The 17597-nt window shown below is 40.5% G+C and overlaps 1 protein-coding gene across 1 annotated transcript in view; it reads right to left on the bottom strand.

Moving 5' to 3' along the window:
• Positions 1-1759: 1759 nt before the first annotated feature.
• igdcc3 (immunoglobulin superfamily, DCC subclass, member 3) overlaps positions 1760-17597 on the bottom strand; it is a 54602-nt gene continuing 38764 nt past the window's right edge. The window contains exons 7-14 of the mRNA XM_061036970.1: positions 14965-15130; positions 7081-7328; positions 5907-6071; positions 5223-5411; positions 4795-4899; positions 4430-4565; positions 4103-4313; positions 1760-3422 (exon numbers count right to left, since the gene is read on the bottom strand). Coding sequence (XP_060892953.1) covers positions 3297-3422; positions 4103-4313; positions 4430-4565; positions 4795-4899; positions 5223-5411; positions 5907-6071; positions 7081-7328; positions 14965-15130 — 1346 coding nt within the window. The 3' untranslated portion in view covers positions 1760-3296. The remainder of the gene's footprint in view (positions 3423-4102; positions 4314-4429; positions 4566-4794; positions 4900-5222; positions 5412-5906; positions 6072-7080; positions 7329-14964; positions 15131-17597) is intronic.

The raw sequence follows: 17597 nt of genomic DNA, 5'->3' as shown, positions 1-17597 counted from the left end.
GAGAAAGTTAATAACTAATAAAAAAAAATAAAAAACCTGACTTATGTTAGGAAGCATTTTGGAAACTTTACCATAAAGAAATAAAAACAAACAAAAGTGTTTTGCTATGTAGGTGTTTTGTCAGCTTGTTACTCAGTTGAGGAAGGTCAGCTCTGGATTTATAAACCAACACGTACTAGTTCAAATGATTTTGTATTTTTGGATGTTGTTGCTTTAACAAATTGTTAATATCAGTGATGTGGAGTTATAAGGAGGAGGCTTTTTCTCATAAAGCTGCTCATCAAACCAATCTGAATGATGTCACATGAATGCAGTGTGTTCAGGGCAATGAGTCTGGTTTAGGAGCCAGAAAACGCAAAATCAATAAACTAATCATGTTTATTATGTGTGTGTATCAGAGTCGTACGTGCCACCCACTTCATGTTTTTGAACACTTCTTCACAGATAACATTTTCAAAGAAGATATAAAGTCAAACACCATGGCAAATAATGCAATGAAAAGCTTGTGATATGGGGAAAAAACGTGTTGATAACCACAGATACAAAGTCACATCCACATAATGAACCGTTTTAATAGTTAGTGCACGAAATAAAGGTCCTAAAAAGTTCTCCCTCCATGTGTGTGTTTGTGTCCTGTCTCCAGCATGTGTCGTAAATTGCAGTATATACATTTCTCTCTCTCTCTCTCTATATATATATATATATAAATGTGTGTGTATATTCCTGTACTCCATATTTCATAATCTGTCTGTTTCCTTCATTAAGACCTGAGATGAAGGCCAAAAATAGGGTTGAGGTAGGTAACCATAACAATGCATCACAGCAAGTGGTGTACAGTATGTGACGGCAAAGCGCAGAGAGCCGCAGAGAGAAGCCCTGTGATCGAAGAGTCGCCCCAACGACTTTCTGTCTCCCTCAGCCAGCTCTCTGCGAGTGTGCCCGTCATCACCTAGCATTATCATAAACACGGTGTTCCTGAAGCACCTTTAACTAGTCAGTGTTGACAGGAGGGAGAAGGCTGAGCAGCAATTGTGGTTTTGGGAAGAGAGTAACAATAGTCAAGCATTATCAGCAACTGTCATGTCTCCTGGGCACAGATGTCAGAAGGCTAAAACTTTAAAAAGGAGGCAAGTAATGTGACGAGAAAAAACAAAACAAATAAACAAAACAAGACCACTTCAGTAACAAATATTCAGAATAAGTCTGAAATACACTGCTGCCACTTTAAATACAAAGAATAGCCGATCATTATGGAAATATGCTTATTTTATTTTCTCTCTAGTTGAAAGTTTGAGAAGATCGATATTATAAGAGAATATAAGTAACCAGGCAACCACCAGAGAATCAAGCTGACTGTAAGCTGTGTGTAAGTTTAACCCCTGTACAACAGTGAGTTTTCTATTTTGATACTCAGAAGTATAAAGTATATAAATCAATAATTTGTTTCATTTTTGTTACTGTTACCATTTCCTCCTTTTCCAGTCTTCAGGCAAAGCTAAGCTATCTGTTTGCATATTTATATTTTTTAACATACAAACATGTGAGCGGTACTAATCAATTAGCTTAGCTTAGCATTAGGCTTCATGAAAAGGATGCAGCTAGTCTGGCTCTATCTTTTGCTTAAAAATCAGCGTAGCAGCTCCTCTTATAGCGCTCATGATCAACAGGTTATATCTGCACTCAAACCGTGATGCTTATATAATTATGTCATATGGTTAATGCAAAGTAGAGGATAAACACCTACCGGCTTTAAGTGAACAAGAAAACCATTAAGAATATTTCCAAAAAGGTCAGACTGTTCCTTTAAATCATCACACCAACAATAGGAGAATATGGTGATGAGATTTGTGCTTCATTTTCATCTTGTTTTACAAACATCATATATATGAAACAGTCATTCAATCCATTAAACATATCTCACACAAACACACACAGACCTCATTCATAGCACTCATTTTAAACACACACATGATGTCTGTACGTTATATTATTTGTCCAATTAGACATTCTGCGTGATGTCTCATTTAGCAGTAAATAGTCCTGAAAATATCATTAGCAATGCAGTGTATTTCAAATGATCGTTACTCAACTGAAGCAACTACATCTAACGCCCCCCTCCTCCCCTGAAAATGTTCATTTGAGTGATATATAATGTAAAAAAAAAAAACCCATAATGGAACAGCATAATTCAAACACATTTGCAAGATACTGTAACTCATACAACAGTGTTATTAGTCTGCCAACCGGCATGAGGTACTGACGGATCTACAAACAAGGTTTCCATCAACAGAAGGAAGTTTCCCAGAAGGAGAAAAGAGGGGTATTCATTATGCAATAAACAGACAAACAACAACAACAATAACAGCGACAACATTAACTTTGTTATCTTGAGGTAGAACATTAACTTCAGCATTTGGAAGTGCTTTATGTTGGATCATCTTTTTTTGTTTGATTTTTTTGTTTTTTTTGTTTTGCTTTGACAAGCAAGAGAAAGAGGGACGATTTTTGACATCTGAGGTAGTGCGGCACCTGATCTTGTAATTCTTCAGTCCCTCCGCGTGTAAAGTAAATTTGTGAGAACCGGGAAGGTTATGTCCCTAAAAGCTTCCCGCAACACATTCATTCCGGCTGAGGTAGGTTTTTGTTGAGTCGTAAGGTTCACACAGCCAAGGCTAGTGTCTGTATGAAGGCCGAGAAATCATACAAAACGTTGATATCACTGAAACAATGTCCTGAGACTGAGAATCTATCCAATCCCTGGACGAAGGCTGAGGTCTTCCGCGAGCGAGAAGGTGGAATCATTGGTAGGTGTAAGCAGGCAGCAGGAGTCTTTGACATCCACAGAAACGTAGAGATAAGACCAATAACTTAAATCCACTTTGACATATAGGTAATAAAGATATATATATATATATATATGTGTATATATATATTTATAAACTGAAAATAAAAGCATCATTGTATAACAAGGACATTCTGGGGCTTCTATTCTGTGTGCTGCCTAACACCAGAAAATTAAACCAAATCGTACAAATAAAAAAAATAAAATATGGCCTGCTTGGCTCGAAACAGCCGTCCAATCAGAGGAGAGCTCTTTGAAACCTCAGGCCAAAAAAAAACAACAACACTCTGACATACAGTCCTAGATCCTCTAGATATTCTTAACTTACCAATAAAAAAACATCTTTTGCACAAAAGGAAAAACTACTTTGAAAGGAAAAATTGTCAACCTGAGTGAGAGTAGAGTCTATGTAGACACTGTGGACAGCGTCTTGTGAAATGGCCTTCATACGTGATTAGCCTTGGTCCTTCCGACTCGCTCCTGCTGCAGGAGGCTCCTGGAACTGCGTCTCTCGCTCCACTGCGAACTCGTCCAGTGGTATCATGGACAGCTGGGTGTCGTTCAGCGCGTAGGAGTCAGACTGAGAACACATGCGAACAATAGTCATTAAATAGAGTGCCATAGAGACTCTCTATTAGAGGCATCTTCTGCCTACACAACCACAGCTTTAATAGCGTTGTATTGTTTCTGCTGTAGCTGTTGTCTCACGAGTACTACATTTTTTGAATTGCCTAATTGTTTGAGAAATAATGAATTCATAATAAGTTAAAGTAATTTCAGTGTTGCTTTTATGTACGCTCTGGTAGGGGAAGAACACATAATTCTTCCTTAGTTCTGTGTTTTTTTTTTTAAAGTCATAAGATATTTTTAAAAGTGCAAAAACATGTAGGTCATATTTAAACATGTATTTTTGTATACTGTAAAAGACGTTCTTAGTTCCTTATTTACACTACAAATCTTTTGGTGTTTATTGTTTTTTACAGCTCCATGCATCACTTTTATCCGTCATGGTTAACATTGCACTCACCATAATAACTTCTGAGATAACAGAAGTGAGGTGGCTGCTAAAGAGAGACAGTCGGGATTGTAATTTTGCTCCCCGTAGAGAGAACAGATGCTCTCAAAACTAAACTCCCAAGTTGAAAAGAAAAAATCACTACATTGTTTTGTATAAACATTTGTGTGAAATGAATCTCTGATAACACTTGCATTTCTCTTATCTTATCTCTTATCTTCTTATATGTCACTACAAGGCCTTACCATGCATGTGTCTTGTGTGTTTGGTCGAGTGAAAAGTCTCTCCAGTTCGTTGCTGTCGACCACTTTCTTTCCCACTGAGCTGCCGTTGACCTCCATCTCTCTCCTGGCAGCTCCATTCAGCCCAGAGGCCCCCTGGGAAGAGGAAGAGGATTCCAGCACGGCGCTGTGCCCCGCCTGAGGCGTGGCCTGAACCGTCTTACACATCATTAACCTGGAGATTGCATGAACACACGTGCATAGGACACTTGTCAGCTGCATACACATTACAGTACTGACTGAAATGAACAACAATGTTGTTAGCAAGTTGTTTCAACGGCTTTAACTGACCTGCCGCGATAGCTGAAGGCAAGGAAGAGCACACAGAAGATGATGCAGGTGACTCCGATGTGAATACCGATTATGATGCCTGTTGTGGAAGTTTTGCTCTGTTCATCTTTCCCACAGTCACATGGGACATCCAACACTGAGGAGACAAAGAACACAAAGAAACAAACCCGTGTCAGGGAGATGTGTACTTGTGAGTTCCTATGACAAAGTATGTGAGAGACGTAAACTGTCAGCTCGACTTCTTCTGACACAGGATGACACACATCCTGTGTCACATCTGTGAGACACAGACATTTAATGCACTGCAGTGATGTGGGACACTGTGTAGCTTTATGTGGCTGTGTTTAGGTGTGTCAAATAGTTACCAGATTTCTCCAATGCCTCCCGAAGTGAAACAAATCGCACAGTGGCATTGCCATCTCCATGTTGGTTGTACGCAATCAGCTTTATTTCATAGACCAGGGAAGGATCTGGACAAAAGGACAGAGAGAGATATTAAGACAGTGAAACAGAAGTGATGCATGTCGGTCTGTTTTTAGAAAACTTATTCTACTGATATTCAGAAGAGTTTCACTTTTCTTTCTGAAATGAATAGAAGAAAGCTTCCTGAATGTCTTCTAAGTGCTTCTCTAAGGTGTTTAAGTCCTGGTTTATTTTTGCGCAGTTCAATGAATGAAGAGATCTGAGATGCTTGTTTACAGATTACAATATTAAACATGAGAATCAGAACCAGGTCAGTTGTATAAAAACAATTTTTTTTCTGTCACATGTTGTTGTAGTCCTCTTGTCTCACCCAGCTGAGTGATGTTGTACTGGGTGACGTTGCGGGGAAAGTCGATGGGACCAGTAAACATAGGTGTGTGGGCCCGTCTGTAAAACAGTCTGAAGCCTTGATGTTGGCCCATCTTGGAGGAAGGTTCCCATGTCGCTTGTACAACACTGCCGTTCACAACCTTGGTGTAGAGGGAAGGAGGTGCTGGAACTGCAACACAACATAGACTTATGAAGCCATAGCGGAACAACGACATAGTGTCAGAGGCACCAAACATTACAAAACCATTAATGCACAAAAAAGGTTAAGAGGACAACAAAACAAAATGATCTATCATCATTTAAATTGTACAAAATCGGACAAAATACATCTTAATGAGTGTACCACAGATTAATATTAGATGTTTTTATATTAGTTTAAAAACCATCCTGAACTGAGAAGGAATATAAAGAACCAAATGTGGTTTTATTAAAACATCATCATAATCTTTGAATACCTATAAAAGCAATAAAGATAAGTTAACTATTCCCAGGTTATCTACTGTTTATGCACAATTCTTTCACAATTTTTTATTCTTTATGCTCAAAATCTATAGTTTTTCACTCACTTAGATATGCCTCTCTATTGCACATTTCTATGCATGTTTATCATTGGTAAAATTAATCCTCTTGGGTGACAGTGTGTGTGTTTGTGCCTCCAGCTCACCTTCCCCATGAGTGCTCTCGGTTGCACTGTCCGATGGTTTGCTGGCCCCGTGGGAAGTGTAGGCCTTGACGTAGAAGGTGTAGCTGGTGGAGGGCTCCAGGTCCCTGATGATCTGCTGCAGCGTCACCTTGCTGACAGCCTCCTCATACTCCATCTCCACAGGGTCTGAAAGAGGAATGATGGAGCAACATACAAGAAGTTGGTGATAGAAAACCAGGGGGAGGGTGGGCAGAGGAAACATAAATGGGAGAAAAAACAGGAGAGAAATGAAGAGAAAGGCATTAAAAGGATGGAAAATACCATCAAGAAAGGAGACAATAAATACAAACAGTTTCTGTCATGATTTTATGGTTATTGCCAATTTTCCTGCTTTATCAGAGCAGCAATGTTAGGTAATAGCTAATCTAGTTTGGCCCTGGGAGCCTGAAAGCCTGAATTGCAGGGGTGGAGTGTAGAGATGGAAGAGGTAGAAGTGGGAGTTATAAAGGACGTGTTAAAGCATTTTATTGCTCTTAATCCAGAGACAACCAACCATAACCACGATCTACCTCCAGCCTCCCAACCCATCGGTCCATGCTTTCCTGGAACGGTAATTACAGCACACCCTATTGGTTGGCCCCCGGGGCCCTTAATTATCCATCCAATAGAACTACTGAGGAGAGCCGGCAGCTGGCTCCATGAGAATCTTACCACACAAAGAAATACACACATACATACACCTGCCAAAAGCCGTAAAAAGCACACTGCATGCACATAAACAAGCAGGCACATGAGCATGTATGATCACACAGGGAGCACCACATCCACAGATATGAACCCCAAGGCAAGAAAATCTGAAATTAAGAAGGTTTTTTTAATTATCCTTATCACTGTTGGAGTGTGGAGACACTACTGTAGCACTGATCACACTCACAGTTGTTTGATAGGAAGGTTGGTTTTAAAAATATTTGTTGACATCTGATGTCAAGTGATGCTTTTAAAATTATTTTCATACGTTGCAATTTAGACACTTGATGAGTCATATTTTTCTGGGGCCAGTTCAAAATACTAACCAACATTCAGTTTGTGACCTGAACTTGAAATGCTTTAATTGCAGTCATTTAAATAAGTACTGGCACTTATTTCATGTTAGAATATTACTGATTTATTTCTATGCAGATGTATCTCTTCTCACCTGAGGTTCTGCGGATATGAAGCACGTAGCCGATGATGTCCTGAGTGTTTTGATCGGGCTCCCTCCAGGACACCTGGATGGTTGTGGGTGAGAGGGCCTCCGCCTGCACATTACTGGGCACACCGGGCAGTCCATCAGCCCACAGTACTGTGAGGCGGGCGCTGGCCTGTGTGGAGCCGGCGCTGTTCTCAGCAATACACTGGTAGATCGCCTCATCGTCCTGGCTGATACCGTATATCGTCAGTGTGCTGTGAGAGGACGAGGAGAGGAAAGGAGGAAGAGGAGGGGCAGAGAGAGGGAAAGTAAGATGGGAAAGTAGATGTTTGACTTTCAAGACAGCGACAGGATTTGAGCCTGTAGAAATATATTTGTTATTCAAAATGTCACAAATGTAAAAATATTTACGGTTAAATGTGCCAAAGTAGGATTCTAAAGCGCTACTTTCTTCAGAGTGTGACCTTACAGTTGAAGAGTTGAACAAGAAGAAGTCGTTCACTCTTTGTGCTCCCTCTGTTAAGGCAGAGATGTATTTTAAACCGGCTGGTCAGACTTGTGTCCACTGAGGTACGACCATGTTAATTGATCTCATTGCTATAGCCCTACAGGTGGCAGATTTAACACATTATCATTAGAATCATTTGCTCACAAAATCTTGACAACCAGTTATATGAGGAAAATGTGTTTTCATTCTCATTGAAATGTGTTACACACCTACTGTGTTGCACGTTAATTAAAATGTCAAAGACGACAGTTGAAGAGATATAAATAAAACTGTGGAGTCTGTCTGACAATCAGTAAAATAGATGTATCTTAACTTGAGAAACAGCATTCAAAAGAATCTTAAATATATAATAACTCGTTTTGTTTTATATTCTGCTGAACCAAAAAAGAAAATCACTGTATACTCATAATACATTCACTACGACCAGTCTAGTATCCATCGAAAAAGGAAGATAAATGTCATTTTCTTCATCAGTAAAGTCTTTCATCGGTCCATGTGTGTACAGCACGAACTCACACACAGACACACACACACACCCTCCAACATAAAGACAATCATTTCTCTCAGTAACTTCACTCCATCATCTCTCTCTTTTACCATCTCTCGTTTTCATCGCACCTCCATCACTCTTCTCTCTGTCATCTCTCTACTGGAATCTTCCCCCTAACCTGGTCTGTCTGCTGTTATAGAAGAAACACAAGACATGCACTGTGTGTGTGTAGTCCTTTTGTATGCATGTTGAGTAGGCGTTATTAGACCAGAATACTGAATCCCCTCCTCTCGATGTGTTTGTCTTAAGGCAAAAGGAAAAATAAAACGTTTAACCATACTATGGAAATGAAGCCTTGTGGCGCGAAACATGTTTTCATGCTACTTTCACACCAAGGCCATTTCTGCTGTGTTTAGGGTATAATATGTGTAGGAGAAAAGTGGTAGCAAACACAAATAATGACTGCCTTGGGAATATGGAAAGGCTTCAGATGGAGCTTTGTCCATTTTCTCTATGTTTGAGATGGCGTAGCCTTAAGTCATGACATTTTAAGAGATCAGAAGCATTTTTTCAAGTAAAGGGTAGAAAACCATTATGGCCTCTAGTTCTGATGCCGTGCCTTTAGTTGAAACGGTCAAATTGAATGCCACAGGAGGTAAAAATATCCTGAAGGATCCTGGTAGTCTGTCAGTCTCGGTTTGTAAAAACTTGTCAAACAGATTGCCATCCTTTTTTGACTGACAGGTTGGATCCTCTGTGTATTAAATCAGAATTAATTAGAAATGCCGGGACGATCCCACGAGGAGGAACATGCAATTCATTGAAAGAACAACACATGAGCCCTTTGCGTTGTACCTGGTCTGTCACAGTCACCTTCTGGACCGGGAAAATGGAACATGAGAACAGTGGCATTTCAGCTCTCGACAGACAGCGCTGACCTCGTTGCAGTTTGTACGGATGGATTTGTTAGGACAGCGAAGATCTCCTCTGGGTCAGCGGGCAGGATGGGAAGTGAATCATTCCATTTCCTTTTCAAAATTGATGCGCCAGGATACAATTACTGTACGTTTTTCTAATCTAGGTCAGAATAGGCTGCCAGGTGGAGGAGTTATTATTCTCCCCGGTCTGTCAGGTGGATTCAATCTGGATAATTATCAGGTCAAAGAGGCCCTCTGTATTTCACCCTCTCTGAGCCAATCTCACCTCTGACCCCAGAGGTGGCAGCAGTCGGCAGCTCTCAGCTCACTACTCAACCATCACGTTTCTGACAGCCTTTCATATCAGCGATGGATGGAGTGTTTGCAGACAGACAGCCGCACCAGACGCAGCAAAGAGGCCCACAGGGACGCACTCCCCAATGCTCCCGGGGGCCTGGACGGGCCCCCTGAGTGTGTGAGAGGGAAAGGCAAGGACATTTCACAAGGCGTTGCTTGTTTCCGCAGGTACAGTAGCTTTCAAACAACATGTATGCCCAGTCACACACACACATGATCACACACACACACACACACACACACAGATATACATGCCAAGCCAGATACACGCCAACAGATCCTGCTGACATGTAGGTTACGAAATTCAACACCTGCAGTCAAACTTTCTAACTTACAGGATAAAAGTTCAAGTTGTTTCAACAGTTCAGAGTATCAGAATATTTCAAGAGAAAGAGAAGCAAATTAATATAAATTAATGAACACTGTTGATATCCATTTAAAACCTAATAATATTTGCAATATAAAAACATTTTTACTTCAACTTTTAGATGATAGTGTTTGAATCTTTTTGGATCTAACTTAATTGTTTCTCAGTTTAATTTTGGTATTTTCTTCTTGTAGTAAGCAGATACTTTCTAAATATTATTTGGCTCTGTTCTGTTGCAGCAGCTGGATATACACAGTAGACCAGATTCTTTCCTGTGCCAGGATATTTCCTAAGAGAGAGCTGGAGGATGTTTAGAGAAACTGGATTCAGGTTGAATCATATCATTAAGGTATGTATAAAGAATTTATTAAGACCAACTGGTACAAGATCTACACAAATTCAAGTAAAAAAATAAAAAATATCAGTCAGATTGCAAATGACTCCCAATAGATTTTTAAAAGACTTTTTCCATCAGTTTGTGTGGTCTCAAGTTTTATAATAAATCCATCTTCATCAATATGCAGCAACAGAGCAGGACCACCACAGATCCATTCAATGAGTGAGGAAAAGGGAGGACAGAAAGTTTGAGTAAAGAGAGAAGAAGAGGTCTGGGAGGACCATGGCCTGAATTCAGGCTGTTTGCTCGTCTCACATGAGCACCAAAGCCAAGCTATCCTGTCTTGACAGGTTGACACCATCATTTACTCATCAATTCGAGGTCATTTCACAGATTGATAGATAAGGCCGAGGGCCAGGGGAGTGGCTGCCAGCCGAGCCTTTGGGCCTGTTGTTTGGCTGCAGAGGCTGTGTTTACTCTCTGTTGTCTCTGAGCAGCGCCCCGTCAACAGACAGCAGGGCCGTTCATGATCCCACAAGAGAGAAAGGGGAAGAAAAAAAAAAACGGGGACAAAGAGAGAACAGGAGGAAGAGGTGGGGAAGGGGAGGGGAGGAGCAATAAGCTGTCTGTGTCCTGAGAGGAGGGAAGGGCCCAGGGATATGACTGATTACAGGCAGGGTCAGAGTTCAAGGCCAATGCCCAGGCCCCAGCTCGCCGTAATGGAGGCAGGAAAGGGGGGACGTGGGGCGCAGAGAGGGGCCGCAAACAAGAAAGGCAGGACTTGGTGGAGAAATGGGGAAAAAAGAGAGGAGAAGAAAAAAAAAACCCTTTGAAAGGATTTGCAACGAAATGTCCAGATTTGTGTGGTAGCCTGTTCCCTCAGATGTTGGCCATTAATTACAAGACACACCAAGGCGCTTACACACACTTCAAACATGTTGATTTCTTTACTACAACTCTAAAGGTCTACACGCACCAGGGCAAAAGGGTTTTAAGTTTTCCAAATGATTTAAAGAAATGGAGTAAATAAAAAAAAACTCATCGGATCTAGTTCTTATACCTCCATTCATCTGTAGGGTGAATGTCAATTTTAGTTATCATAGACTACAGAAACACATTTATTGCAGAACAGTTCCGTTTTAACCTTTTACAGTGTGTGGTGTTAGATCACAGGTCGTACTTGTCGGATGATTACATGTGTCAGCTTTAAAGCCTTAAGAGAGAGCCGAGTCCTTCTGCATAATTAGCAGCAGCCCTCACAGAGGCTTCAAATAGCCATGAAAGCATGTTTCACATGAGCCTGGTCAGCAGTGGCCAATAATGAACAAGGTACCAATACTGTGTGTGCGAGAGTGTGTCTGAGTCTGTGTGTGTGTGTGTGTGTGTGTGTGTGTGTGTGTGTGAGTGTGTCCGAGTGTGTGTCTGTGTGTATCAAGATCAGTTGAGATGTGTGAGAGAGAGAGAGAGCAAACAAACAGCTTCAACCACAGCACTAACGTTTGTTCATGGAAGCAGCCAATCAGCTCCTCTCTGACAGCATCTCACCCTATACAGAATTTCACTTTCACTCCTCCATGTGTGTTTTGTGTGTGTGCGTGTGTGCGTGAGAAAGAATGGGCAACACGTTTGCACGTTTTCATGTTTGATTATGCGGGTGCACAAAAAACTAATGGTGGCACGCACTACGGGGCTGTTTGTGCGCATACAGGCTCACTTGCTTTTTGATTAATGTGTGTGCATGCGTGTGTGTGTGTGTGTGAATGAAATGTACAATCGATTCCCCTTCCTTCCCTTGTCCGATTGGCTTTTGAAGGTCAACATCATGAGAGATGGCTCTGCATGTGCATGTGTGTATTTTTACACAAACAAACAAACAAACACACACACACACACACACACACACACACACACACACACACACACACACACACACACACACACAGTCATACCCACTACACACATTAATTAAAATGCCTTTTCCTCTGTATTTTGCACTCACTGTATATCCGAGCTTCCCCATCAGATAGTCTATTGTATATGTAAGAACAGCATCACTGTGCAGCCCCGAGCTGCTGAATATCATTTGCATATCATTACAGTTCTTTTGGCATGGTTTGGGGGGTAAAATGTGGCCCATGCTTTACTGTTTTCCAGTTTTCCTATTCCTTCCTTTCAATTCTACAAAATAGCTTTTTGGGCCTCAGGTAAAACTCAACTGAGTGTGACTCTCCCTTTAAAAAAAAGCAAATACAACTAAGATTTCCAAGGGTGCTATAGCTCGATGGTTGAGCATGCTTGCCTCTAAACCTAGAGGATGGTTGTTCTACATCAACCCTCTCAAATGTTCGTTAATGACATCCAAGTTTAGAAGACAATGAGTTTGGCTATAAATTGGTCCCTGCATCCCGGGTTATTAGTTGACTAAAAGCCATCAAAGATCCTAGTCTCTGTTGTGCCGTCTGTCCACCAAACCCCTCGCCTTCCTAGATTTGAAATTGTTGCATGACGTGTAGAAACAGTTTGTCAGTAATCAATTAGTGGATCCATAAGAGAAAGAACTGCAATAAATTCTCAATTGAAACTAAAACAAGAATTTTAGTTGTGCAGACTTTTTGGTCAGACAATAAACACTCATGTGGATCTTGATAAACTGTGATGTATGTTTCACACTATGTTCTGATGTGTAGACTTAAAAACGAACTGATTCATCGAAGAAATAAATAAAAAAAATCCTTAATTAAATATAGGAATAATTCCTGGTTGGATGGAACAAACCCAATTACTCCCATCAATTGTGGTGATGCTAACGAAAAAATAGAAACACTTTGTATTTGGGTAAGATAGATACTTAGGTAATTTACATTTATTTCCTATTGGAGAAGGTGATAATGAATCAGACTGTAATGTGTTTCTTTCTGCTTTCCTCACAGTGTACGTTCTTAATGTGTACATACAGCTGCTCTGTTCTTTAAATGGCTGACTGCATTTCCTGGTCAAGTAGCTGAGTTTATGGGCTAATTAGCTAATGGTAGATCTCAAGCTGAGGCCTGCCTCCTTAACCAATCACAGCGCGGGCTTTGTGATGCATGAGATCCATATTACAGCATGTCTATAGCCATCACTAATGGTGGCAAGTTGAAACGCTGTGATGCTCCCTGCTCTCTCTCTCTCTACTCATTCGTTCTTCCTGCCGACTCATCATTTTCTCTTTTGACCACCAGTTCATTTTTCTTCTCTTTTTTATTTTTTTTACATTTATGTCTGGCCTTTTTATTTATTTCTTCCCTCTCTTCTTTCCTCCTTTGTTAGTTTCCTCGCTCCATCTCCCTGACTGATATAGACTTGTGGAGGCAAGTGGGAGTGGACCAAAGTGTGTGTGAGCGATGGAGGTGTCTGCCCCCTTCACTCACTGCTACGGAGTGCAAGTATTGATTTTTTCGGTGCATATCTAATGTATTCACTTCATATTTCTCTCACTGAATAATAACAACATGCACGGGTGGTTGGCTGCCAGGGTCAACTGGAAAAATAGAACTTGCTGTGTGCAGCTAAGCTGAACAGAATTTTACTCAAGAACACATTTGCAGGATGGATGGAGTGCATTAGTTTACAAGCACCCACCAAGCAGAATTAGCAAAAGGTACTTGTGTTTTCCCTCTCTGAGTAATGCCTTTAAATACTGGGCAGGAAAACAGTAGAAAGTTATACGTGATTTGTTATGAGCTATTAATCCCAAGCCTAATTTAACAAAACAAAAATATGAAACAAACAAACGAGTTCATGGACCTAAAATTATCATTAAAAAAAACAGAGCGAAAAGAAGTTCTGAAGCAGCTCTATAAAATAGCATCCAATCCTACATAACTGTAACTCAGTACAACAGGAGGCCTTTCCAGCCTGATCTAAGTGCTGAGAATGGTAACTAACAGGGCTCATTGCGGGGTCCTCCTCCTCATGACATTCCTGGGGACTGGCATGGGAAAGCATCCAACATCTAGTCAATACACTGCTCACATACAAAGGCACAAATAAATTGAGGCTCATGTCTTGGCAGGCGTGAATTCAAGCAGCTGCCGTGTAAGCAGCAACAGAGAGGCAGAGAAATTGAGCATTTGATGAAGCCAATGATCAGATCAAGGCAGCAGTGATTATTACTGACATCCATGTTATTTCTGTGAGTCGCGTCCAACTTTGTGATGATGATGTGTAGAGAAATAGGGGCTGCAAATGTTAATAATCTTTCAAGTAATGTATTTCGATCCAGACTTTTTGCAGGGTTTTTTTTTTTTCAGAAGGAAAAAGCTCCGTCAGGGAGTCCTAAAAAATGTAAGAGCTGAACAAACAGGTGTCTTACTGCATAGAGGAAACACAGCTATTAGAATGTACAAACCTGACAGCCAAAAGTTACTTCATCATCTATTTATAAATGATCTGTACAGTGATGTCATTGCACACTGTCCTCTGATAAATAAAATAAAATGAAATGAGAAATAATGAAGTCTTGGAACAACACTTGAAGCAAATCTCCATCCTGGTTGATGTAAACCTGTAGAATATAAATTATTATAGACTTTTTAAAAAAAAACTATTTCCCCTAAAACTATTTAAAAAGTAAACCAGGTACATGATGTTTCCTGAATGAATTGTGATTCCTGATTTTGTGTGATTTGTGATTTAACCGCTTTTTTTTGATCAGTGTATAAAACAACAGGTGTATCATGAGCTGATTTCTTTGCTTAGCAACACTTTAAAGGGCATTTTTTATTAGCAATACTTCTGAAAGTGTCACGAAAAGCTGACTAAATACGAGGCAGGACTTATTATGTTTTTCTCACTCTTATTAAATTATATATATATTCTTCTTCTATGAAGACATTTTCATTAGAGTACAGGAAAAGTGTTTATTCTTTTCACCTGTTGTTGTTCCTGAGTTTGACGTGTCCCCCCGGCTCCAGAATCTGCCCGTTCTTCAGCCAGGTGAGCTGGGGCTCAGGCTCGCCCTGGGCCTGGCAGGTGAAGATGGCGGTGGTGCCGACGGGCCGAGCGAGGGACTGCGGAGCTTGAATGAACTCTGCAGGAGCTGGGGGGGGGGGGAGATACAGAACATTAGATGAGTTAGTAAACCAAAAAAATATGATTTCAGCAGGATCAGGGTGATGACAGAGTCACAGAAAGCGAAGAAGAGAAGAAAACAGAGAAAGAATAAATGGGCAGAGTGAGATTGATTATGAGACAGAGTGAGACGGAGAGACGACAAATATAACAGCCTGCAGGTAAATCCGGTTGCTGCCACTTATTAATAAGAAGTGATGTACTGTATTATATGTGGATGGTGTAATTACTGCTGCAAATCTATAGTCCAGGTTCAATTAGCAGGATTATAAGAGACACCAGATCAATGCAGATACAGAGAAACTAAAAAAAGAGAGAGAAGAGATCCATATCTGAAACTAATGTGCTTTAAAACAGCAACACATACACATGAAAATAAAGTGATGCAGTTTATAGCTTCCTTATATCCCGTCCTATCCCATGCTTCAGGCCTCCAGCTATGGTCAATTAGTGGTAATAACTTATTCATACGAAGAGCAGGTACTTCAAATTGAGGAGTAATTAAAGTAACATCCGCAGGAGTTTCATTCCTGTGTTGTTGTTTTTTATTTGAGCTGACACACAGAGAGGTGTGGTATCATCTCCACTGCACTCATTATTGTCCCAGTGGTTATCAGTGATTTGATAACCTGAATTATTTATGGCGTTATTAACTCCAGGAAAAACGTTATGGTAATTAAAATATCTCAGAGTCATCACTAGAGGGTAGGAAGCTGGAACACGAAGCGTATCATATTGCCTGTTGTAAAAAAAAAAAGCTCCTATCTTCAGTCAGTCCCAATCATTTAGCTCTCTCACTCAGTCATTACCCAGTAGGATTGAGAAACTGGATTAAAAATCAGCGCTCTAACGTGGATATTAGTTAGAGCGAGGGAGAAACCTGGGTCATAACGAGCCTAAAATAGTGGTTAAAAGTTTCGAAATTGAACAATATCTAAAATATAAAGCTGCTCATATTCTATATTTTCTTATTGGCATGAAATCCATTGAGACACTGACATGAGTCAGAGGGATGCAGCACTTTAATGTAAAAAGATAAAGTGTTGATCAATATGTCATCAAAACAGTAACCATATTATAACTACTTCTATAAAACAAAAACAAAATGCAGTGGGGCGCCGATAGCCTAGTGGTTATGACGAGCGACCCATGTACAGAGGCATTAATCCTCAGCGCAGCGGCTGTGGGTTTCAATCCAACCTCGGCCCTTTGCTGCATGTCTTCCCTACTCTCTTCTCCATTTCCTGTCTCTCTTCAGCTGAGAAAAAGCAGGAGAACATTTTGAAGCCATTCCTGACTAGGTTGAAATGAGGTAAACGTGGGATCTGTTTAAGTTCACGCTGTAGAGTAGGTACCTCATGTACAGAAGCTACAGTCCTCCTGAACGCATCACAGCAGCTTTGTCCCTTTGATCCATGTCCATCCCTTTCCCTTTTCTCTCTCCTCCCCACATTCACCGTTTGCTCCCTTAAGTTGTCCTATCGATACAGCAAAAAGGCCCACCCCCCCCCTTTTTTTTTTTTTTTACGGAATCATGAAACTTAAATATTGCAGAGTGAGTATAAGTTAAGTATTTTATGATATGCTTGTGTATTCAGCACTGACTCCTGGTGTATTCTGATCGAGTATTAGCAACAGTCACCTTGTGTTAGTCATTTTAAACACTACCAAAATGCTTAAAGCGCGGCCTGCAAAAACAGATTTGACTGACAGCCTGAGATTTTGACTTACGGTATATTTCTTATGAACTTCATCTCTTGTCAACCCCCCCTGTGTAAAAGTGTCATCAGTCTGCCACTCAATACTTCTGATTTCCCTCTTTTTGTCGGGAACCTTGAGGCACACAACTTCAAGCACGTTCTTCCTCCAGCATCATGAAACCCTAAAAACATGCAGGTCTCATGTATACAGTTTGACTGAACTATAAGGCTCAAAAAGTCCGACAAACGGCCATCAACACAGATGCTTTAGCTCAAAGTAAAGCCACAGGACTAAATATTGCTTTGATTGAAGAATTATTTTCAGCTGTGGATGAAGACTCCTCCGGTTTTACGGTAAATTACTGACAAATTACAGCCCCAATATCAGCCTCAATGTTCATCTTAATGAAGAAACATGTTTATAACCATTGTTTGCAACAACGAGTGAGCTGTACGACACAGTAAACTTCATATCTACATTAATGGTACTGAATAGCAGGATACATTTGTTGTTGGTTTGGGATCTTTGGGTTTAATTTTTCAGTTAAAAACAGCAACATTTTTAGTCATAAAATGTTCTTTGTTTATCAGATTCTTTGTTTTCTGTCCAGTGTAATAACATCCTTCTGTTTTCACTCTTGTTTTTTTTCCTTCCTCCTCCTGTCCCCATCCTAATGGACAAAATGTTGCCTGACACTTTTTCAAGGTAAGCGTTCAATTCTCCCTTTGGAGAAG

The sequence above is a fragment of the Labrus mixtus genome, chromosome 1 (assembly GCF_963584025.1).
Source record: "Labrus mixtus chromosome 1, fLabMix1.1, whole genome shotgun sequence".
Taxonomy (NCBI): Eukaryota; Metazoa; Chordata; class Actinopteri; order Labriformes; family Labridae; genus Labrus; species Labrus mixtus.
The sequence above is the reverse complement of the archived record's forward strand: the minus strand, read 5'-3'. Positions and strand labels throughout refer to the sequence as shown.